Below are 23,798 nucleotides of genomic sequence, written 5' to 3'. Positions count from 1 at the left end.
GCCTGAGGCAGTGTGATAGGTTTACACTGTCGACATTTTATACAGGATTAGTAAATCTGCTCCAGTGTGTCCTGCAGTACGCTCATTCCTCCATATAATCCGTGGCGCCCTTTTTAAGGGTTATCCGGTTTCAGGATTGGAAAATCCTGGGGATCAGCCTGCAGTAAAGAATTGGTAAGTACTTACCTGGCAGATCCCGCAAAGGTCGCTCCAGTTTTCCCGGCCAGGCTGTGTTCACCCGGATGCAGTGGTGATGTTGTGTTGACAACATGTGACCTCTGCTGCCAATCACAGGCTTTTTCAGTACACCACCGAAGCCACTGATTGGCTGCAGTGGTCACGTGATGTCACTGCTATAGCCAGGTCAATGGAGCCCGACCTCGAGAACTGGAGTGACGGTGCGGGATCTGTCAGGTACGTAATTATCTTTTCAGTATTGATGAAGCCTGACAACCCCTTTAAGGTCACAAGATTTGATAATTTTTTAGGGGAGCAGGTAGCAGTACTATGCTGGAGATAATGTCTGTCTTATGCTAACCTGCGTATCATGTGTTTTATTTCCAGGAAGAAAGATCCTTCTACGAACAAGAAAGATCGCGTGACTCATTGTCTGACGATATACGAGAACATTGTGGCTCAGTCTCTCAGGTATCGCTCTGGTCTCCATACTACACATCATTCTTTATACTGCAGCTTATTTCAGTCCTTTAAAGTTTACCTCCCGGGAGGCTTCTGGCCTCGCACACCCAGCTGCGATTCCCACGTTACATTTACACTTCTAAGGGCAGGCGCAGTCAGAGTAAGGGCTCATTCAGATGACCGTAGTGTTTTACGGATCCGCAAAACATTGATGCCGACCCGTGTGCGTTTGTGGACTGCCCCTGGTCGGCCTTATCCTAGAAAATGCCTATTCTTGTGGGAGAAGAATAGGACCTGTTCTATCTTTTTTTTTTTCTTGGGCTGCGGAACAGACATACGGATGCGGACAGAACACTGTGTGCTGTCTGCATTTTTTGCAGCCCCATTGAAATGAATGGGTCCGCACCCGTTCCGCAAAATTGCGGAATGGGTATGGACCCGTTCATACAGCCGTCTGAATGGGCCCTAAATCTGGAGGTCCTCTTAAAAGGGTTATCCAACCCCTATAATGATCCCCCACCCCAATGCCCGGGCACCTCATACAGATTATACTAACCTCGCTCCCTGGCACCCGCGTCTCTCCTGATCTCCACATGGCCACGACTGCATCTCCGCAATGCTAGGGAGGCTAGTCCCCATTGTGGCCTACTGGGGGGTGGGGTAAGTATATCCGAGGTGCCTGGGTATTAGAGGGATCATTGTAGGTGTTGGATAACCCTTTTAATGTATTCTGAAGGCTGTAGTACTTCTAGTTGCCACTTGACTTCCAGTGTGGGTGACCACCATTTCACTTCACGTAGTGTGTGCACAGAAGCTGCCTTAGTAAAGGTGGAGCCTGAATATCTGCCTGATGTGTGGGGTGTACCTGTCTATCCTGCTGCATGTTGTACATGTATGTCTAAGGCTACTTTCACACCAGCGTTCGGAGCGGATCCGTCTGATGTTTCATCAGACGGATCCGCTCCGATAATGCAGACGTTTGCATCCGTTCAGAACGGATCCGTCTGCATTATAACTTAGAAAATTTTCTAAGTCTGAAAGTAGCCTGAGCGGATCCGTTCAGACTTTACATTGAAAGTCAATGGGGAACGGATCCGCTTGAAGATTGAGCCATATTGTGTCATCTTCAAGCGGATCCGTCCCCATTGACTTCCATTATAAGTCTGGACGGATCCGCAGGTGTCCGCTCACTGAGCGGAGGCTGAGCGCTGGCAGGCGGATGCATTCTCAGTGGATCCGCCTCCACTGAGAATGCATTGGGGCCAGACGGATGCGTTCGGGGCCGCTCGTGAGCCCCTTCAAACGGAGCTCACGAGCGGACACCTGAGCGCAGGTGTGAAAGTAGCCTTAGCCAAAATCGAGATGTGGACAAAATCTATGTCAGAGGTATACATCGAGAATGTTCCCAGACGTACACCTCCGATGTCTCCATCTGCCTCTATGCACCCAACGCAGTGGTCGTTAGCCTGCGGTGCTCCAGCGGTTGTAAAGCTACAAGTCCCAGCATGCTCCATTCACTTTTATGGGAGTTCCGAGAATGGCTGAGCAATGTGCTGACAGCACAAGGTAGGGGCTGGAGAAAGTAATACAAACATACCGACCTCTGGGTCACTTTCAGTAGCAGAATAAACACATTATTCCTGATAATTAGAGATGAGCGAATCGACTTCGGATGGAACATCCAAAGTCAGCTTGCTAAAAACTTCGTCCTAATACTGTACGGAGATCCTTCTCCGTACAGTATTAGAATGTATGAGCTCCGATGAGCCGAAGTTATTAGTTCCCAAAGTCGCGCGAGACTTTGTATAATAACTTCGGGAATTAATTATTACTGTAAAAAAACCTTGGAACCAAACTCGTTTTCGCTTCCGAGTGGTACCTTGGAACCGAAACCAGAGTTTGGTTCCAAGGTTTTTTACAGTAATAATTAATTCCCGAAGTTATTATACAAAGTCTCGCGCGACTTTGGGAACTAATAACTTCGGCTCATCGGAGCTCATACATTCTAATACTGTCCTTACAGTATCCGAAGTCTATTCGCTCGTCTCCCTACTGACAATAAAAGCTCCACAAAAGGTAGGTTTGCGCTGTTCTTCCCAAGCTCTAGCTAGGAGGTGCTCAAAGGCTGATCGCACCGACTGTTTCCCTTTTATTGTATTTACTTAAAGGGGTTGTCCAAGTTATTTTTATTGCTGACCTAGCCGTGCCAGCGCTGCCTTCTCTTCATCATTAACCTGCTCGCTGTCGCAACAGAAGCAGTGAACAGGTGTAATTTCAAGAAGCCGTCCCGTTCACTTCTGTGTGACAAGCCCATTCCTACTCAAGTGTATAAGAAAGGAGCCTTACCATAGAACGGGACGACTTAGGTGGCATTACACCTGCTCATTGCTGCAGTTGTGACGGCGAGCAGGTAACCAATGAAGAGAAGGCAGCGCTGGCACTGCGCGCACCTTCTCTTCAGCTAGCTGATCGGCGGAGGTCCTGGGTGTCAGACCCCCGCCGATCTGATATTGATGACCTATCCTGAGGGTAAGTCATCAATAAAAATAACTTGGACATCCCCTTTAAAATGGCCCCCGTACCAGATCTGTAGTACAGAGATAATGTTAGAGGGGACTTACAGTGTGAAGTGATGTATATGACATATCCCCTGGCCCTTCTTCCTGTTTGTCGGGAGGAAGACTGTGTTGTGCGGAAGGCATATTTGGCAGAAGGATTGTAGTAAATAATATATTGCCACTAACCATATAGCGGATGAATCAGTAGGATTATTTCTGTCTTTTTAAAAGGCAGGTCTAATGACAATTGGTATCATAGTAAATGAGAAATAGCTTTTTCTAAGCAGTTTGTGCTGCGTAGCTCAAATTTACTTCTATTACCCTAAGTTCACACCTGAGCGTTTTACAGCGCGTTCAAACGCGCTGTAAAACGCTCAACACATGAAAACCAATGCTTCCCTATGGGAATGGTTCTCACCTGGGCGTTTTACAGCGTGTACGATCGTGCTGTAAAACGCCCGACGCATAATCAAGTTCTTGAGCTTCTTTGGGGCGTTTTGACGCGCGTTTGTGGCCATAGGACACTGCAGTCAATCACACAAACGCGCGTCAAACCCGCGTTTACTATTGCAAAAAACGCGCATAAAAACGCGAGACAAAAACGCGCGTAAAACGCGCGTTTGAGAAACGCTCAGGTGTGAAAGCAGGGTAAGAGTTACTCAAACAGCATAGCACAGCACATTCGGGTAGGCTTTCCATAACACAGGACGGCATATGAGACCGCTGTCTTGATCTCATTTGTGAATGCCTGAGATGGGAAGTACCCCTTTAAACGAAATGGAATATATACCGTATTATATCGACACTAATCACTAATGTCCTGCAGGGCAGTTATGGAACTGGATAATTTTCATATGCGACTGGTATGGCAGTAGATTAAAGACACAATGGTCTGTACTAGTTTAAGGGCATTATGGCTGCATTCAGTTTTTTTCCCTTTTTGAATTTGCAGGAATTCTCCAGAGTTCCAGAAGTTGCTTGGTATTGCCATGGAGCTCTTCCTCCTGTGCAGTGACGACGCGGAGTCTGACGTCAGGATGGTGGCGGATGAATGCCTTAACAAAGTGGTGAAAGTATGTCTCGTCCTCCCCGATGCTTATTACACGTAACACTATATCAGTAAAATGTCTGCGTGTGAGAATGAATATGTAAAATAAATGTACTCTACCGTAATGGAGACCTTCCTGGCATTACTTGATTGTTTCATAATGCCATCTGTAAAAGACACCTTTTTGCTTTTTTTTATTTTTTATTGTACATTTTCCTCCAAAATGGAAAACTAAGTTGCTTCTAAATAGGTTTAAAAAAATTGCTGTTGTAGAGTCTGTGTAACTCCTTCACATAGCGGTCAGTCCTGCTGCTTCTGACGTAGATCCAACATCACACGGCTTCTAGCAGCTATCTTTGCTTTCTCCTTTCATTCTGTCAGTGTTGGAGATACCAGGTCCGAGGGGGAGGAGGATGTGCACTGCAGATCCTAGTTTGGATAGGGAGGAAAACATCCAAGCTTTCCTGGAGAGCAGATCACACAGGCAGTGTGTCAGTGTAGATAGGGAGGAACACACATTCAAGACAGACTGCAGTGGGGAGGCCATGTATGTATGGATGTGAAGAGAGAATGGGAGAGCACTTATCCCCCTCCCTCCACCTGCAGAGTTTGCCATCTCACACGTTCCTCAACATCAGTAGCTGTCAGCACAAGGGAAGTAGAAGGCTGTCCAGGGAGGAAGTTGTGCTGATGCATGAGCTAGTGAAGACAGCAGTATCCTGGACACACAAACTTCACATCCAGCATGATGTATCACTGGGAGAGATATGTAAGGGTAGTCTAAAACTAGGAGCAGGTTCTAAACTAAATATCATGATAATGAATGACTGTTGTATACTGAAACGTTTACGTTTTTTAAATTTCAAGGTAACTACTAACGTAAAAATTTTTTTTTCAATGTCAATTGTCATTATCCTTTAAGGCCTGGCTTACAGGACTGCCTAAAATTCATCACTGCTAAAAATTCATAGTTTATTATGGGGAAAACGTGGATCAAACATATAAATTTTACCTCTTTGAGCCTTTGTTCTCTAGTGATCAGTGGTTTTGGCGGCTGCTTATCCTCCAACCGTCTATGGCAATGAAAACTCACACATAGCTGACATGTGCGCAAGTGTTTTTCGGAGTATTCAAGGGGGGAAGGAGGATGGCTCTGGCATAAATCAGTGACTGCTAAGTTGTATGACTAGCTTTACTTGTTGCTGAAGATATCCCGTCTGATATTCTCTTTAACGGGGTATTCCGATCTGGAACATTGACGGCATATCACTAGAATATGCCATCAATGTCAGATAGGTGCGGGTCCTGTCTGGAGAATGGGACCCCCTGGAGTGAGCACTGAGCAGCTGCGCATGCACGGCCGCCGTCTGTTCACTGCTGTGGAAGTTCCAAAAATTGCTGAGCCCTTGCTTTAAGGGCTCAGCAATTTAAAGAGGACCCGCCGCCTCTCCTGACATGTCTGTTTTAGTGAATACTTGTATTCTCCATGTAGTAACCATTCTGGAGCATCTTATTCTTCTTGTGTCATTCCTTTATTTTAACTGCTAGAAGATATGAATGAATTACTAGCAGTTTGCAATGAAGGTCCAGATGGGTGTTACCAGCTTGGGGGGGGGGGGGGGGGGGGGGGGGATGTCCCTGCACAGTCTGACACTGGGAGCACTAATTAGATGTCAGACTGTGCAGTGACACAGGACTCGCGCACTGATTTCAGCCCATGGTCATCTCTTTGTGATAATGGATTTGCCCGTTACATTTTCTGAACGTATTGGCTCGTGTGTGTAGGATACTCCCTAAGCTGCGGCAGGTGCTGGCACTGCAGGATACGCCATATGCACGGTTTCTAGCTGCAGACTGGGTCTGATTTACAGTTGGAAAATCTTTTCAATAATTTATCACCTTGATGGTTACATCATGTGCCCCATCCCACGGGCTCTATCTGGACGGTGGAGTAGACGGCATCCGGCGGTCCCGGCAGTATGATTTCTATAGGTATTCTTCTATGCCCTCTGATGGGTCTCGTCTGTTGAATTTGTGCTTCTGCAATCTGCTAATTTCTCTCAATGATGTGCAGCTACAAATAAAGATTGATCTTGGCAGCGTCACCCAGATCCAGGGCCAAAAGAGCCGCGTGGTTCTAGTTATTGTAGCACTGTACCACAGGGGTGAAGGCTTAGTACTCTATGGTTTATTTAAAGCCTGTGTACACCTTTATAACAACATTTTTGTATCGTTGCCTTTCCAATTAAACAATGTTGCAAGGTGTGAATTAAAAATGTCCTTACATTTTGTGTCTGCAGCTCCTCTGCAGATCTATGCATCTCTATGGTAACAGACATCAAACCAATTCTTTGTGGCGTATTCCTTCAGTCTTGCAGGCTTCTACTGTCTCTTATTTGTCGTCTTCTCTGTGTTAATGTATGGTTGGTAGATTAACCAGGAGTAAAGGACAGACAGGAGGGAGTCTGACTACAGGGTTTTGGTTTGTTGTCTGTTACCATGGAGACACACAGGTCTGTAGAAACTAAACAATAGGACATTTTTAATTATGACCTATTGCAAAGTTGCTTCATTTGTCATGTGTTTCCAAATTATACAGAGCCTTTAATGGGGTTTTCTAATTTAAATTTTTTATACTGATGGCCTATCCTCTGTCACCTGGGAACCCCCATAGCTGTTTGAGGAGGGCACGCGCTCCTTTTTGCGGATTTGCCTAGGCCACTAGCGTCCCGTTCATTGGTCACACAGCCCAGGTGCAGCTAAGTCCCTTTCAAGTGAATGTGGTTGAGCTGCGATACCAAGTAAAACCACTATACAACGTACGGCGCTGTGTTGGGTAAGCTGCAGCTGATCAGCGGGGGTCCCGGGTATTGCACCCCTACCGATCAGATATTGATGACCAATCCTTAGGACTGACCTCCAATGTTGGAGTGCCCACAAAACAGCTGATTGGCAGCAGTGTGGGGTGTCAGATCCCCGCCAATCAGATATTGATGACCTATCCAGGGGATAGACCATCTACTAGAAAACCCCTCTAAATAAAGTCTATATACTTTCTATACTGTCTAACTAACTAATATATGTAATGACCCTGTGGAGTTTTCCAAACTATTCTCTGAACTCTGAATCTTCCCATTCTTATATTTGCTCCCAAGTATCCCCAAGTGCCCGGAATAGTCCCAGCTATTGAAGAGCTGTCCCTCGGGGAATGAGTGTGTGTCTATTTTACCCTCCTCCACAAATAATAATAATAAAATGTATTTATATAGCGCCACCATATTCTGCAGCGCTTTACAAATTCATAGGGTTCATGTACAAAACTAAAGCAACTGGCTAATATACAACTGAAACACTAGGAGTCAGGGCCCTGCTCGCAAGAGCTCACAATCCTGAGGAATTGGGGCTGACACAAGGTAGTTGATTGTGATAAGTAGGATTCGATCCATTATTGAACTGACAGAAGTGGTGCCGGCCGATCTGCTTTTGGTTTGGGACTACTAGAGGAGTTCAGGCCAGAGGAGTTGGTGGGGGAGAGGTTTAGTTGGGAATAGTCAGTTTAGGTAGCTTGATAAGCCTCCCTGAAAAGATGTGTTTTTAAGGCACGTTTGAAGGTGGAGAAGTTGTGAATTCGGGGCAGAGTATTCCAGAGAGTAGGTGCAGCTCGAGAAAAGTTTTGGAGACAGGAGTGAGAGGTACGAATTATGGAAGTTATTAATCTTAGGTCGCTAACAGAACGGAGAGTACGAGTAGGGTGGTGGATAGAGATGAGGGAGGAGATGTATGGAGGTGCAGCACTGTGGAGAGCACGAGTAGGGTGGCAGATGGAGATGTGGGAGGAGATGTATGGAGGTGCAGCACTGTGGAGAGCACGAGTAGGGTGGTGGATAGAGATGAGGGAGATGATGTATGGAGGTGCAGCACTGTGGAGAGCACGAGTAGGGTGGTAGATGGAGATGAGGGAGGAGATGTATGGAGGTGCAGCACTGTGGAGAGCGCGAGTAGGGTGGCAGATGGAGATGTGGGAGGAGATGTATGGAGGTGCAGCACTGTGGAGAGCACGAGTAGGGTGGTGGATAGAGATGAGGGAGGAGATGTATGGAGGTGCAGCACTGTGGAGAGCACGAGTAGGGTGGTAGATGGAGATGAGGGAGGAGATGTATGGAGGTGCAGCACTGTGGTGAGCACGAATAGGGTGGTGGATGAAGATGTATGGAGGTGTAGCACTGTGGAGAGCACGAGTAGGGTGGTGGATGGAGATGTGGGAGGAGATGTATGGAGGTGCAGCACTGTGGAGAGCGCGAGTAGGGTGGTAGATGGAGATGAGGGAGGAGATGTATGGAGGTGCAGCACTGTGGAGAGCACGAGTAGGGTGGTGGATGGAGATGAGGGAGGAGATGTATGGAGGTGCAGCACTGTGGAGAGCTTTGTGGGTGAGAAGTTTGAACTGTATTCTGTGGTGGATGGGCAACCAGTGAAGTGACTGGCACAGACTGGTAGCATCAGTGTAGCGGTTGGATGGATAGATGAGCCTGGCTGCAGCATTTAGGACAGACTGAAGGGGGGAGAGTTTAGTGAGAGGGAGACCGATTAGTAATTGTAATGACCGGCGTCACGCACAGGGAGGGAAAAGGGAAAGCCCTGCCCAAGGGAGAGGGAAAGGTGGTGACCCCTGACTCACCTTGCGGCTGGCACCTGACTGCCCTGACGTCCCTAGACGGGTTCCTCACCCGTGCGGCGATCACGTGCCTAAACCCTGGCTTTCCCTAAAATGAGCCCTAGATAGTGAACGGGCCGGTGGGATCGCTAGTCCGCACCACTATCACTAAGAGGGAAACACCAGGGGAGAGGACAGACAAAACAGACAAACGCATACACCCAGGTGGGCGACCACAGCAGACCACAAAGGTCCAACAGGGATCCGGAGGGTAACGTTCTGGACCAACAACCAGAGAACGCAGCAACACAGCTCCAGAGGGTCAGTATAGAAGTCCAGGCAGGAAGCTCTATCTGGCAACCAGAGAAGTGTGAGAGAGGAATATAAGGAGGTTGGGAGTGCTGGACAAGGAACAGCTGAGGAGAAGGAGCTACGGATCCCTGAGTGAGCCAAAAAGGGTTGCAAAGCAAACCCAGAAAGCTACCATAAGAAAACAGCCCTATCTTACATAGAGCGTGCAGCCAACTGCTGCGACTTCCTGACCCCGGGTATAACGGAGTCAGGCGGGGCTCTTGACACCCTCGTGACAGTAATGCGTTGCAGTAGTCAAGACGAGAATGAATCAAGGCAACAACAAGAGTTTTTGCTGTTTCCACTGAAATTGGCTAATTGTAAAAATTCCCTCTGTGCGTAAGATGCTGTATTAGTCCTCTAAGTCCTCTTCCCAGAATAAATAGGAAAAAAAAATAATCAGGAAAATGAGTGGAAACCCCTCGCCCTGTGTAATAAGTCCTAAAAGGAAACCTCTTAGAAGGCTTAGTTGTGGATGGGCGGCTGGACCTGTGATGTTGAGGTTGTGTATCCGTATGCTTCCCCAGCACATGCCATGTATGACTGTGGAAATCTGCATCTGACGGCTCGTGATCTCTATAATGAGGTCAATATTTTAGGGAGTCTGAAAGCTGATGAATGCATCATTACCCCAGGAAAGTCCTAGCCAGTGGCTGAAATGATTCTGCGGTGCTGATCCGCATCTTTTGCGGAGCACACACGGACCCGTTCATTTCTACGGGGCTGAAAAAATGCGGACAGCACACAGCTGTCATCCCTGTGCTGCCCGCATCCATTCTAGAACATGCCTTCTTGCCCTTTTTGCAGGCAAGAATAGATATATTGACACGGGGGCCCACAGGGTAAACACAGCCGATATCTGCATTTTGTAAACCTCAAAATGTTGTGTGCTTATAACCTGCACTGATTTTTGTTTCCTGGAAAAGCCCTATTCATGTAGATTGCTTTGAAATGGCTGTGGATTTGCATTGCAGAACCTGCATTGGAAGTCGTCAGCGCATCCAGAGTGTTCAGTTTCTGTATCTTGCACTGTATCAAATCCCAACCACACAATGCATATCTGTATAGCGTGGCCCAGTGTACCATTATATCTCATTGTTATCTGCTTTAAAGGGGTTGTACCCTATTTGAAAGGTACTATTGATCCTAAGAAGGGTTGTGGTGGAAGGGGATAGTTGCCCGTCCGCTCTGTTCGTTCGCCCCCCCCCCCCCCCCCTCTCACCCCCCCAGGTCTGTCAGACATTGCAGATTACAGCTCTCCAGTCCCATAGAGAATGAATAGAGCAGCAGTGCGCATGTTCAGACTGAGGAGCAGGACTGTGGGGGTCCCAGGGATCAGACCCCCGCTGATCAGATAGTTATCCACTATCCTGTGGATAGGGGATAACTTTTAAACAAAGTGCACCCCCTTTAAGCTAGAAACAGAATTTACAAATTTTAGGGTTTGTTCACACCAGCGTCACAGATGCTATAAAAGTGTGGACAAAAATGTCCTTTTTTGGAAAATAAGTGGCATCCGAAATGGAAAGTGAACAGATCGCATTATAATTGGTGGGGTAACGATATTCGGTTATTTTTAGTTCTGATGGAGCAGAAATGACTAGCGCTGGTGTGAACCCAGCCTTAGCCCTCTTGCACTCGACTGTATGGATTTTGCAGTCCGCAAAAAAAACAAAAACGGATAACATCCGTGTGCATTCCGTACGGAACAGCTGGCCCTTCATAGAACAGTACTATGCTTGTCCGTAATGCGGACAATAATAGAACATGTTCTATTTTTTTGCGAAGCGGGAATAAGGACCTACGGAAACGGAATGCACACGGAATAACTTCAGTTTTTTGCGGACCCATTGAAGTGAATGGTTCCGCATACGCTCCGCAAAAAAACCCAACGGAACAGACCTGGAAAGTAAATACGTTCATGTGCAAGAGGTGTCCACAACCTCAAGCTGGAGGTGTTGGCCTTGTTATGGTCACACTTTTGTCTGACCCCTCTCCTGACCTGTTTTGGTACATACCAGTATTCCCATTGGAAGCATCTCTTCTTGTAACTCTGCGTTGTCCCGTTCCACTGACAACTAGGTGTTGCCGTTCCCCATGTCAGAGGGACGTGTCCCTACATAGTCGCCACTGATTGGACATTATCAGACTGTGCAGGGACACGCCCCCCACTGGTAACACCGATATCTCAGTGTGCTCATATACTTCCAGGAGGAATAACAGAGGAACTGTGCATTGAAGAGATATAAAAAAAAAATAATGCACCCGAATAGAAGTATGTACTAAATATTAGACATGTCAGGAGAGCTGACTGATCCTCTTTATGCCTTTCACTTGCTGTTGATTTCTTGAGGGTTGTCAGCGCTGCAGTTAGGTGGGAGGGTGACAATTGATAACAGATCTATCCATTTGCATATATTCAGACTGTGCAGTTAAAACCACCTGAAAATTTCAGTGGGAAATTACGTCTGTGGTTTTCGGTGCTTTTTTTTCTTTCTACGTTTTACTTGTAAAAACCGTAACCACATGCATCCCCCCCCCCCCATGTGGTTTTAACGGTGTGAATTCACCCTTAGGTAGGTTTTTTTTATGAAGAGCACCTTGCTGTAGGAAGGGTGAGCGCACCAGCGGACATATACATGGGAGGTGCCCATGCCGGTCCTGGTCATTGCCTCGGTCCATATTGCGATCTCTGCTGGACGGGAGCCTGGACAGTGCACCTTCTACCTGGTCTCCATGTCTGATCATTACACACATGCAAACCCCACGTGGGGTGGAAGCGGAGACCTCACCAGTCTGATCGTGTTTCCGCTCTCTTGTTACAGGCTTTGATGGACTCCAATCTCCCGCGGCTGCAGCTGGAGCTGTACAAAGAGATAAAGAAGGTGGGTTCCTGTCCCCCGCGCCCCCTGTGTGCACTCATCATTTATTTACTGCAGGTATCCCCCGTGTATTCTCCATCACAGCGTCCGGGCACCATGTACTTGGGTAGATTTTATTATTATTGAAGGTGGGTTTGGCAGGCGTCCCAACACTTCACCGGTCCCCCGCCAGCGTCTTTCTTGTCCAGCCCAGGTTCAGTGCAGATCGCATCCATGCAAATTCAAGGGGTATTTCCATCTTGGACCTAGGAGGCATGTCACTAGTATATGCCCCCACAGTCTGATAGGTGCAGGTCCCACTTCTGGGATGGAGCCCGCAAAGTACAGGAGGGTGCACCGTGCATGCGACGCCACTCCTCTATTCATTCCTATAGCGCTCGGCTATTTCTGCAGGATGATCACTTAAAACGTTAGTTAGACATTTATAGAGGCTCCTTTTTAAGGGGTATTCCGGTTGTTAGAATTTATCCCTGTTCACCGGATAGGGCATAACTATTGGATTGGTGGGGGTCCTACCGCTGGGACCCACACCGATCACGAGAACAGGGGCCCTGTACCCCTGCAGCCCCATGAAATGAATTGAGCGGCAGGTGAGGCATGCGTGCGGCCACTCCACAGAATTCCTATAGAAATGAATGAACGTACGTACTTTGGACAGTCCCGAATTGTTAGAGGAGTGCCCCAGTGCTGGGGTCCTCCAATAATCGGCTGTAACCTGCAGGGAAACCCGGCAGTAGGTGTTCAGTTTCCCTGCAGCGCCACCACAGGAGAAATGAAGCATTTCTTTGTGCTCATTCCCATCAATGGTCTGTCTGCGTAATAAAGGGCAGGTCCTGGGCGAGACGTGCTCTGTAATTGCTCTCCACTCTGCTGGAGTTCTGATTAATATTTTAGAAAGTGTTTTGTGTGAACTTCTATAATAAAAAATGTCCCTGTAATCCACATGATGGATCTGATGCTTTCCTTGTAGAATGGCGCACCTCGGAGCCTCAGGGCTGCCCTGTGGAGGTTTGCTGAGTTGGCGCACCTTGTACGACCACAAAAGTGCAGGTAAATGATCAAAATCCAAACTGTTGTATTGCAGACCATGACACTGGGGTTATAAAAAGAATATCCACCTTCACAACCAAATTGTTTATGTTCCCAATGCATCCGATATGAAAAGACAAAAAAAGTCATTTGTCTACAGCTCCCATGTAGACCTACATGTCTCCATGGTTACAGACTGCAGATAAACCCTTGGTAGTCTGATCCTACAGTCATACTGTTTATGATGGCAACATTGGACTTTCCCTTTAACATGCATCTGTCAGCAGTTTTGTCCCTATGACACTGGCTGACCTGTTACATGTGCACTCGGCAGCTGAAGACATCTGTGTTGGTCCCGTGTTCATATGTGTCCACATTGCTGAGAAAAATTATGTTTTATTATGTGCAAATGAGCCTCTAGGAGCAACGGGGGCATTGCCGTTACACCAAGAGGCTCTGCTCTCTCTGCAAGTGCTGCACCCTCTGCACTTTGACAGGGCCAGGCAGTGAAAACGTCATCACATCTGGCCCTGACTTCTCCTAAAGTCTCGCATTGCACTGTGCGCTTCAGAATCCAGCGCAGGCGCAGTACAGGAGAAAGGCTTGCCCCCGCAGTTCTCTTCTGTACTGTGAGCCTCGTTCCTGTACTGCACCTGCAGTGCACCAGACATTGAATGGCTATGGACACTTTTGGGGCAATGATTTTTAATCATTGCATTTCACTAATTTTGGGCTAAAAATAATTTTTTCAATTGGTCTTTCATGTGGTTATTTGCGGTTTATTTGCAGACTGTCCATCCTGAGTTCCGTCAGCTGAAGGCTCATCTGTGATCTCATAAACTCCTATTCTAGCTGAACTCTCAGGCTGGGTTCACACCTGAGCGTATTCGATAAGCGCTTTTTACAGGCGTTTTTATCGGGCGTTTTTAACCCCTTAAAGGGAATCTGTCACTAGCAATGTTTAAAATTTTTTTTTTCATGGATCCATGTTTAATAAAGTACCTTTCTCGCCCATATTCCTTGGGGGACACAGGAAACCATGGGTATAGCTCTGCTCCCTAGGAGGCGTGACACTAAGTGAAAGCTGTAAGCCCCTCCTCCATCAGCTATACCCTTCAGCCTGGAGAAGAGACTGCCAGTTTTTGCTTAGTGTCCAAGGAGGCAAGACACCCCCTGCTTATGCAGGGTTGTTTTCCTATGATTTTTTATTTTTACGTTATTTGTTGTTTTTAATTCGGTTTTTTTCTACTTACAGGGACAACAGAGGCGCATTAGACCCCTCTGTTTCTCCCGGGGTTGAGTTGCGCCAGTGCCGGTAATTCCGCACTGCCGCCTCCCCCACAGAAGACAAGGTGGACCAGGGCAGCCTCGCTCCCCTGCGTCCCGCCAGCTCAGGGTCGCCCGCACGCCAAGTCCCTCCCCCGGCTTGCTGCCACTGCGGTGCCAGGAGCTGAAGGGGCGACCCCGCTGGATGGATTGAGGGTGAAGACAGCGTATGGTGAGACAGGCTGCTCCAGCCTCCCCTTCCTCCCTCCCACCGCTGCTACAGGCCTCCTGGGCTCCCATGGCCACTGTTACTACATGGCCACTGCTACATCGTGCGCCCACCCCTTCCCCCCCCCCCCCCCCCCCCCCCCCGATATCGGACCGTTACCGGGCAGGGGAGTTTATCTGGGCAAGTCCTTGGCAGGGACGCTGCCTTCTGCCACATCCAGGCGCGGAGGGGGCCGTTTTCTTGGCGTGAACGGCGCCATTTCAGGCCGGCACTTCATTATCCAGGGGGTTAAGTTCATTTTGCCGCGCGCGCGCGGCTCTGCTTCAGAGCGGCAGGGAGGGGGCGGAGCTTTCTACATGCGCTCCGCTACTTCCGGGTTCATCGCACAGTGCTGCGTGGAATCCTCTCTGCAGTGCGATCCGAAGCCGGTGCTGCTGCCTCTCCTCCACAGCCTCCTCAGTCTGTTCCCCCTTACCGCTGCCGCTTGCATCATCCGGGTCTGGTAGGACTTTTAACCCCCTCCGTGCCACAGTACTGTCGCTTGGGTGTTATCCCCGTTTCTTTCCTTGGGGTCTCCCACTTTAAGTGCAACATCTTTGTTCCACCATGTCAGACCCTTCTGCAGCCGCCAAGCCTTGGTACCATGCCTGTACTGCTTGTAGGGAACCCTTTCCCCGGGGGCAGTCTGATCCGCACTGTACTGCATGTCGGGCTCCACCGCAGCCTCAGTCGCCCGCTGTGTCGCTCCCTGCTGCCTCTGACCCGCCTGACTGGGCTAGATCCCTGTCCCAGGCCGTGGAAAGCCTCACTCATGTCGTGGGCCGCCTAATAGACAGGCCGCCTACCCCGCAGGACGCCACTCTTACTGTCGCGCCCTCCGGGTCCACCGCTTCTGCCGCTGCAGCGGGTTCACTCTCCTTTAGTGACCCCTCCCGAGCTAGGCACTCTCAGAAGCGTATTAGAGTAGAGCGAGCCTCCTCCTCGGATGCCTCCCTCTCCCCGCCACGCGTGCGCACCCAGACGAGCCTCTCCTCCCCAAAGGATTCGCTCTCTGAAGGTGAATTGGCGGTTTCAGATTTGGAAATGGACTCGGCCCTGCCGTCCAAGCTAGCCTCAGCGATGGGTCAACTCATCTCTGATATTCGTGACACCTTTAAGGTGCAGGATGATCCCCCTAGCTCGGACGCAGCTAGCGTCTCATTTATCAGACCCAGGCAGGTCTCAAAAGTCTTCCCAATCCACTCTGATTTCTCCTCTGTGGTGTCTAAGGCTTGGGCTCGACCGGACGCCCGTTTTGTCAACCCCAAGAAGCTGGACATTTGCTATCCTTTTCCAGCAGATGTCGTGGCCACATGGTCTTCCCCACCCAAGGTGGACCCCCCTGTGGCCCGGCTGTCGAAGAACACGGCCATCCCTGTTCCCGACGGGTCCTCTCTTCAGTCAGCGGAGGACCGTCGCATGGAGACCCTTTCTAAGGGCATTTTTGCTGCCTCCGGTTCGGCTCTCAGACCGGTTTTTGCCTCTGCTTGGGCAGGGAAAGCAATCTCTGCTTGGGGTGCGCAGCTGGAACAGGAGTTGGACTCGGACGTCCCTATCCAGGACCTGCGTTCCTTGGCCCAGCTTATTGTTCGGGCCGGGAATTTTGTTTGTGAGGCCTCCCTTGATGCGGGAGCCCTTATTGCACGCTCCTCCGCCCTGGCAGTTTCCGTCAGGAGGGAGCTCTGGCTGAAGGTTTGGAAAGCGGACGCTGCCTCCAAACGTTCCTTGGCGGGGCTACCGTTTGCGGGTTCCCGCCTTTTCGGGGTCCGCCTAGACGAACTTATTTCGGAGGCCACGGGTGGTAAAAGCACCCATCTTCCTCAACCCCAAGCCAGGGGCGCCCCCCGCGGACGCCCTGGTGCGTCTCGTTTTCGGTCCTCCCGCAGGGCCTCTGGGGCTCCCACCACAGCTGCCGCTTCGGCTCCTCCCCAGGATAAGCATAGGAAGCCGTTTTTTCGGGCGCAGCCCTCCTGGCGCAAGCCGCAGGCTGCCCGCACACCCGCAGCAAAGCAATCCTCTGCCTGAAGGCGCGCCCCCACCCACCCGGGTGGGGGGCCGGCTCCTCCTTTTCAGGGACGTCTGGTTGGCTCACGTCTCCGACGCCTGGGCCCTCGAAATTGTGTGCTCCGGATACAAAATCGAATTTGCATCCTTCCCTCCAGATCGGTTCTTTCGCTCCCGCCTGCCACGGGACCCGAAACGCGCGGTTGCGTTCTCCGCGGCCGTTCAAGCCTTACTGGACAGGGGGGTGATTACCCCCGTTCCTCTAGAGGAAAGGTTCCAAGGGTTCTACTCGAACCTCTTTGTAGTTCCCAAGAAGGGAGGTTCCATGCGGCCCATTTTGGACCTCAAAAAGCTCAACCGTTTTCTCCTCCTTCGACGGTTTCGGATGGAGTCCCTCCGTTCCGCGGTGGCTTCCCTGGAGCAGGGAGATTTCATGTCTTCCATCGATATACAGGATGCCTACCTCCATGTTCCGGTAGCCCGGTGTCACCATCGCTTCCTCCGGTTCGCCGTGGGGGACCTCCACTTCCAGTTTGTCGCCCTTCCCTTTGGGCTGGCAACAGCCCCCCGGGTGTTCACCAAGGTCCTGGCCCCGGTTTTGGCCTTACTCCGTTCCAGGGGTGTTTTTCTGCTACCGTACTTGGACGATATCCTCATCAAGGCTCCGTCCCTTTCTCAAGCGGTTGCCAGCGTGGATCTCACTCTAGAGACTCTGACGAGGTTCGGTTGGGTCATCAACTTCCCCAAGTCCTCCCTTCCCCCCTCCAGACAACTGGTCTTCCTGGGAATGCTTTTAGACACGGGAGCGGCGGAAGTACGTCTTCCCTCGGAAAAACGTCTGATCCTCCGTGGGGCGGTTCGGGGTCTCCTTCTCCACCGTCGACCGTCCTTCCGCTTCTGCATGCGGGTCTTGGGGCAGATGGTTGCCTGCTTCGAGGCGATCCCGTTTGCGCAGTTTCACTCCCGCCCTCTCCAACGGGCGATCCTCTCCTCCTGGGACAAATCGCCGCAGTCTCTGGATCATCCCTTCCATCTATCGCCTCCGGTGAGGTCATCTCTCCGCTGGTGGTTACAGTCCCCTCTTCTGGGCAGGTCTTTTCTGCCACTCAGCTGGTTGGTGGTTACAACCGATGCCAGTCTCTTGGGCTGGGGAGGCGTGTTTCCTCCCCGATCCGTCCAGGGCATTTGGTCTCCATTGGAGTCCAAACTCTCGATCAATGTCCTGGAGCTGAGAGCGGCCCTTTTGTCTCTACGACACTGGACTCATCTGTTGAAGGGTCATCCAGTTCGTGTACAATCGGACAACGCCACGGCTGTGGCGTACATAAACCACCAGGGGGGCACTCGCAGCGCTGCTGCAATGAGGGAGGTCTCCAGCATTCTCCGTTGGGCGGAAGCCCACGTCCCGGCCCTATCGGCAATTTTTATTCCAGGGGTGGACAATTGGGCGGCGGACTTCCTCAGTCGCACCACTGTCGACCCCGGCGAGTGGTCTCTTCACCCGGAGGTATTCGAGGCCATTTGCCTTCGTTGGGGCATACCGGACGTGGACCTCATGGCCTCCAAGTTCAATCACAAGGTCCCCGCCTATCTGTCCAGGGCCAGGGATCCGGGAGCTTGCGGAGCCGACGCCCTCGTTCTTCCTTGGCGAGGCTTCGCGCGTCCATACATATTCCCTCCCATCCCACTCCTGCCCAAGGTCCTTCGGAAGATCGCGGCGGAAGGCGTCTCGGTGATTCTGGTCGCTCCGGACTGGCCCCGCCGGTCTTGGTATGCCGACCTCATGCTGCTCCTGGCAGACGCGCCCTGGCCGCTGCCCGCCAGGGAAGATCTTCTCTCTCAGGGACCGATCTTCCACCCGCGTTTAAGGTCCCTACGTTTGACGGCGTGGTTGTTGAGACCACCGTCCTGACACGTAGGGGTTTTTCTGCGGACGTCGTCCGCACCATGATCCGCGCCCGTAAGCCGTCCTCTTCTAGGATCTATTATAGGACCTGGAGGACCTATTTGGGGTTCTGTGCCGATCTAGGGATTCCTCCGCTCCGCTTTTCTCTCCCCACCGTTTTGTCCTTCCTGCAGAGCGGACTTGCCCAAGGTCTGGGTCTTAGTTCTTTGAAGGGTCAGGTGTCTGCGCTGTCCATTTTGTTTCAGCGCCCACTGGCCCCCCTTGGTCCTGTCAAGACCTTCCTTCAGGGCGTGGCTCACGCGGTTCCCCCGTACCGGCCTCCGGTACCGCCCTGGGACCTGAACCTGGTTCTCTCAGCGCTCCAGGCTTCTCCTTTCGAGCCTCTGCGGACGGTTTCCTTGCGACTTCTGTCCTGCAAGGTTATTTTCCTTGTAGCAGTCACCTCTCTTCGGAGGGTGTCCGAATTGGCTGCACTCTCCTGTCTGGAACCTTTCCTAGTGTTCCACCAGGACAAGGTAGTTCTTCGTCCGGTCCCTTCCTTCCTTCCTAAGGTGGTCTCCGCCTTTCATCTGAACGAGGACATCGTTCTCCCCTCTTTGTGTCCTTCCCCTTCCCACCCTAGGGAGAGGGAACTTCATCGCCTGGACGTTGTCAGGGCGCTCAAGGCTTACCTGGAGGTAACCGGCTCTTTCAGGCGTACTGACTCGCTCTTTGTGGTTCCGGAGGGGTCACGCAGAGGGTTGGCGGCATCCAAAGTTGCTATCGCCCGTTTTGTCAAGATGGCTGTTACTGAGGCTTATCTCGCCAAGGGCAAGGTTCCGCCCCTCGGTGTTACCGCTCATTCCACTAGAGCGGTCGGGGCTTCCTGGGCTCAGAGAAATCGGGCTTCTACGGAGCAGATTTGCAAGGCGGCCACTTGGTCCTCCTTGCACACCTTCACCAAGTTCTACAGGGTGCATACTCATGCGTCGGCTGACGCTGCTTTAGGCCGTCTGGTGTTGCAGGCGGCAGTTGATTGATGCCTCCGGTGTTGGTCTAGTTTGTTCTGGTCCCTCCCTTCTGGGACTGCTCTGGAACGTCCCATGGTTTCCTGTGTCCCCCAAGGAATATGGGCGAGAAAAGGAGACTTTTGTATTACTTACCAGTAAAGTCTCTTTCTCGCTCTTCCTTGGGGACACAGCACCCGCCCTTCATTTGGGTTTACAGTTGTGGTTCCGGCTTGGTTGCCCCCGTTGGGGCTTGACGGTTCTTTTTCCGGTTGGTGGTTATCTTTCACTACTTGGACACGCAACTGGCAGTCTCTTCTCCAGGCTGAAGGGTATAGCTGATGGAGGAGGGGCTTACAGCTTTCACTTAGTGTCACGCCTCCTAGGGAGCAGAGCTATACCCATGGTTTCCTGTGTCCCCCAAGGAAGAGCGAGAAAGAGACTTTACTGGTAAGTAATACAAAAGTCTCCTTTTTTTCCATCTGTGTTCTTCTTTTCCATGTCAGTCTTGTCCTTTCTTCTAAAAATCGATTCTTAGGATATGCAAATGACGCCGTAAGGAGCCCAGAGGGGCGTTTTTCTTTCTCCACGGTGCCCAGGAACGCCCCTCTGAAGTGCCGTGCCCGCCTAAATATGAAAACTACTAACGCCTCTATGTTTAGCTGAATCGCCTCCCAGAGGCGCGGCTAAGTCCTCAACACCCCCCCTCCTCCTCCCCCCTCCTCCTCCTCAGCGCCGCGCTCTGCAAACAACCGATCCTCCTCTCGTCGGCGTCCCAAATCCCGCGCAGGCGCAGTGCCGGCCATTGCCTGCGCTCTGATAATACAGCTGAGGGCAACAGCTTCAACATCGTCACTGGGCTCGGCGCATGCCCAGTGACGATGTTGAAGCTGTTGCCCTCAGCCGTATTATCAGAGCGCAGGCAATCGCCGGCACTGCGCCTGCGCGGGATTTGGGACGCCGACGAGAGGAGGATCGGTTGTTTGCAGAGCGCGGCGCTGAGGAGGAAGGGGGGGGGGGGGGGTGTTGAGGACTTAGCCGCGCCTCTGGGAGGCGATTCAGCTAAACATGGAGGCGTTAGTAGTTTTCATATTTAGGCGGGCACGGCACTTCAGAGGGGCGTTCCTGGGCACCGTGGAGAAAGAAAAACGCCCCTCTGGGCTCCTTACAGCGTCATTTGCATATCATAAGAATCGATTTTTAGAAGAAAGGACAAGACTGACATGGAAAAGAAGAACACAGATGGAAAAAAGGTACTTTATTAAACCTGGATCCATGAAAAAAATTTTTTTAAACATTGCTAGTGACAGATTCCCTTTAAGGACACAGCCTTTTTACACCTTAGGACCAGGCCATTTTTTTGCAAATCTGACTAGAGTCACTTTCTGTGCTGATAACTTTAAAACGCTTTGACTTATCCAGGCCGTTCTGAGATTGTTTTTTCGTCACATATTGTACTTCATGACACTGGTAAAATGAAGTCAAAAAAATTATTTTTTTTGCACCAAAAAATACCTAATTTAACAAAAATTTGGAAAAATTTGCAAATTTCAAAGTTTCAGTTTCTCTACTTCTGTAATACATACTAATACCCCCAAAAATTGTGATGACTTTACATTCCCCATATGTCTACTTCATGTTTGAATTGTTTTGGGAATGATATTTAATTTTTTGGGGATGTTATAAGGCTTAGAAGTTTAGAAGCAAATCTTGAAATTTTTCAGAAATGTACAAAAACTCAATTTTTAGGGACCAGTTCAGGTCTCAAGTCACTTTGCGAGGCTTACATAATAGAAACCACCCAAAAATGACCCCATCTAAGAAACTACACCCCTCAAGGTATTCAAAACTGATTTTACATACGTTGTTAACCCTTTAGGTGTTGCACAAGAGTTATTGGCAAATGGGGATGAAATTTGAGAATTTCATTTTTTTGTCAAATTTTCCATTTTAACCCATTTTTTTCCACTAACAAAGCAAGGGTTAACAGCCAAACAAGACTGTATCTTTATTGCCCTGACTCTGCCGTTTACAGAAACACCCAATATGTGGCCGTAAACAACTGTACGGCCACACAGCGGGGCGTAGAGTGAAAGGTGCGCCGTTTGTTTTTTGGAGGGCTGATTTTTATGGACCGGTTTATTTACACAGTGTCCTGTTTCAACCCCCCTGATGCACCCCTAGAGGAGAAACTCCCTAAAAGTGACCCCATCTAAGAAACTACACCCCTCAAGGTATTTAAAACTGATTTTACATACGTCGTTAACCCTTTAGGCTGGGTTCACACTTGAGCGTTTTACAGCACGTTCAAACGCGCTGTAAAACGCTCAACACATGAAAACCAATGCTTCCCTATGGCCCTGGTTCTCACTTGAGCGTTTTACAGCGCTGAAAAACGCGCTGTAAAACGCCTTACGCTCAAACAAGTACTTGAGCTTCTTTGGGGCGTTTTGACGCGCGTTTGTGGCCATAGGACATTGCAGTCAATCACACAAATGCGCGTCAAACGCGCGTTTACTATTGCAAAAAACGCTCGTCAAAAACGCACGTTAAACGCGCATATCAAAGACGCTCAGGTCTGAACCCAGCCTTAGGTGTTGCACAAGAGTTATTGGCAAATGGGGATGAAATTTGAAAATTTCATTTTTTTGCCAAATTTTCCATTTTAACCCATTTTTTCCACTAACAAAGCAAGGGTTAACAGCCAAACAAGACTGTATCTTTATTGCCCTGACTCTGCCGTTTACAGAAACACCCAATATGTGGCCGTAAACTACTGTACGGCCACACAGCGGGGCGTAGAGTGAAAGGTGCGCCGTTTGGTTTTTGGAGGGCTGATTTTTATGGACCGGTTTATTTACACCGTGTCCTGTTTCAACCCCTCTGATGCACCCCTAGAGGAGAAACTCCCTAAAAGTGACCCCATTTTGGAAACTAGGGGATAAGGTGGCATTTTCTGGGGGACTATTTTTAGGGTACATATGATTTTTGGTTCATCTATATTACATTTTTGTGAGGCAAGGTTACCAAAAATTGAAATTCTGAAATTTCATCTCCATTTGCCATTAACTGTTGAGAAACACCTAAAGGGTTAATAAAGTTTGTATAATCAGTTTTGAATACCTTGAGGGGTGTAGTTTCTTAGATGGGGTCACTTTTAGGGAGTTTTTACTCTAGGGGGGCATCAGGGGGGCTTCAAAAGGGACATGGTGTCAATAAAAAAGGCCATCAAAATCGGCCTTCCAGAAACCATGTCGGTCCTTTCCTTTTGCGGCCTCCCTTTTGTTTGGTTGTTAACCCTTGTTTTGTTACCGGAAAAAACGGATTGAAATGGAAAAGTGCCAAAAATTGCGTTTTTGGCACCGTTTTTTTTATTTTTTTTAACCGTGTTAATCTGGGGGGTTAGGTCATGGGACATTTTTATAGAGGAGATTCTTACGGACGCGGCGATACCTAATAAGTCTACTTTTTTTTTTTACAATTATTTAGGTTTTTGACTATTATCCTTTTTGATACAAAAATAAAATTTTTGGATCTCTAAAGTCTAGGTGTCGTTTTTTTATTTCTTTTTTATCCGATTATCTTATGTGGGGGCTCATTTTTTGCGGGACGAGCGGACGGTTTTATTGGCACTATTTTGGGGGCTATATGATTTTTTTATTGTTTGCTATTAAATTTTTTGTTATGTTTGGTGACAAAAAATTATCGTTTTTTGCACTTTTTTTTTTTTTTTTTTTGACAGTGTTAATCTGGGGGGTTGGATCATGGGGTATTTTTATCGAGGAGATTCTTACGAACGCGGCGATACCTAATAAGTCTACTTTTTTTTACATTTATTTAGGTTTTAGACTATATTATCCTTATTGATACAAAAAAAAAATTTTTATCTCTAAAGTCTAGGTGTCATTTTTTTTTTTTTTTTTTTATCTGATTATCTTATGTGGTGGCTCATTTTTTGCGGGACGAGCGGACGGTTTTATTGGCACTATTTTGGGGGCTATATGACTTTATGATCGCTTGCTATTAAACTTTTTGTTATGTAAGGTGACAAAAAAAAATCTTTTTTTTTTTCCTTGACCGTGTTAATCTGGGGGTTTAGGTCATGGGGTATTTTTATAGAGGAGATTATTACCGACGCGGCAATACCTAATATGTCTACTTTTTAATAAATTATTTTCGTTTTTTTGGGTGTCTCAAGTCTGAGAAC

The 23,798-nt window shown here is 49.2% G+C and overlaps 1 protein-coding gene across 1 annotated transcript in view; it reads left to right on the top strand.

The window, feature by feature from the left end:
- HTT (huntingtin) overlaps nucleotides 1-23,798 on the top strand; it is a 241,769-nt gene that overhangs the window by 17,016 nt on the left and 200,955 nt on the right. The window contains exons 2-5 of the mRNA XM_040419177.1: nucleotides 565-648; nucleotides 4,150-4,270; nucleotides 12,076-12,135; nucleotides 13,103-13,182. Coding sequence (XP_040275111.1) covers nucleotides 565-648; nucleotides 4,150-4,270; nucleotides 12,076-12,135; nucleotides 13,103-13,182 — 345 coding nt within the window. The remainder of the gene's footprint in view (nucleotides 1-564; nucleotides 649-4,149; nucleotides 4,271-12,075; nucleotides 12,136-13,102; nucleotides 13,183-23,798) is intronic.

Source organism: Bufo bufo, chromosome 2 (assembly GCF_905171765.1).
Source record: "Bufo bufo chromosome 2, aBufBuf1.1, whole genome shotgun sequence".
Taxonomy (NCBI): domain Eukaryota; kingdom Metazoa; phylum Chordata; class Amphibia; order Anura; family Bufonidae; genus Bufo; species Bufo bufo.
The sequence above is the reverse complement of the archived record's forward strand: the minus strand, read 5'-3'. Positions and strand labels throughout refer to the sequence as shown.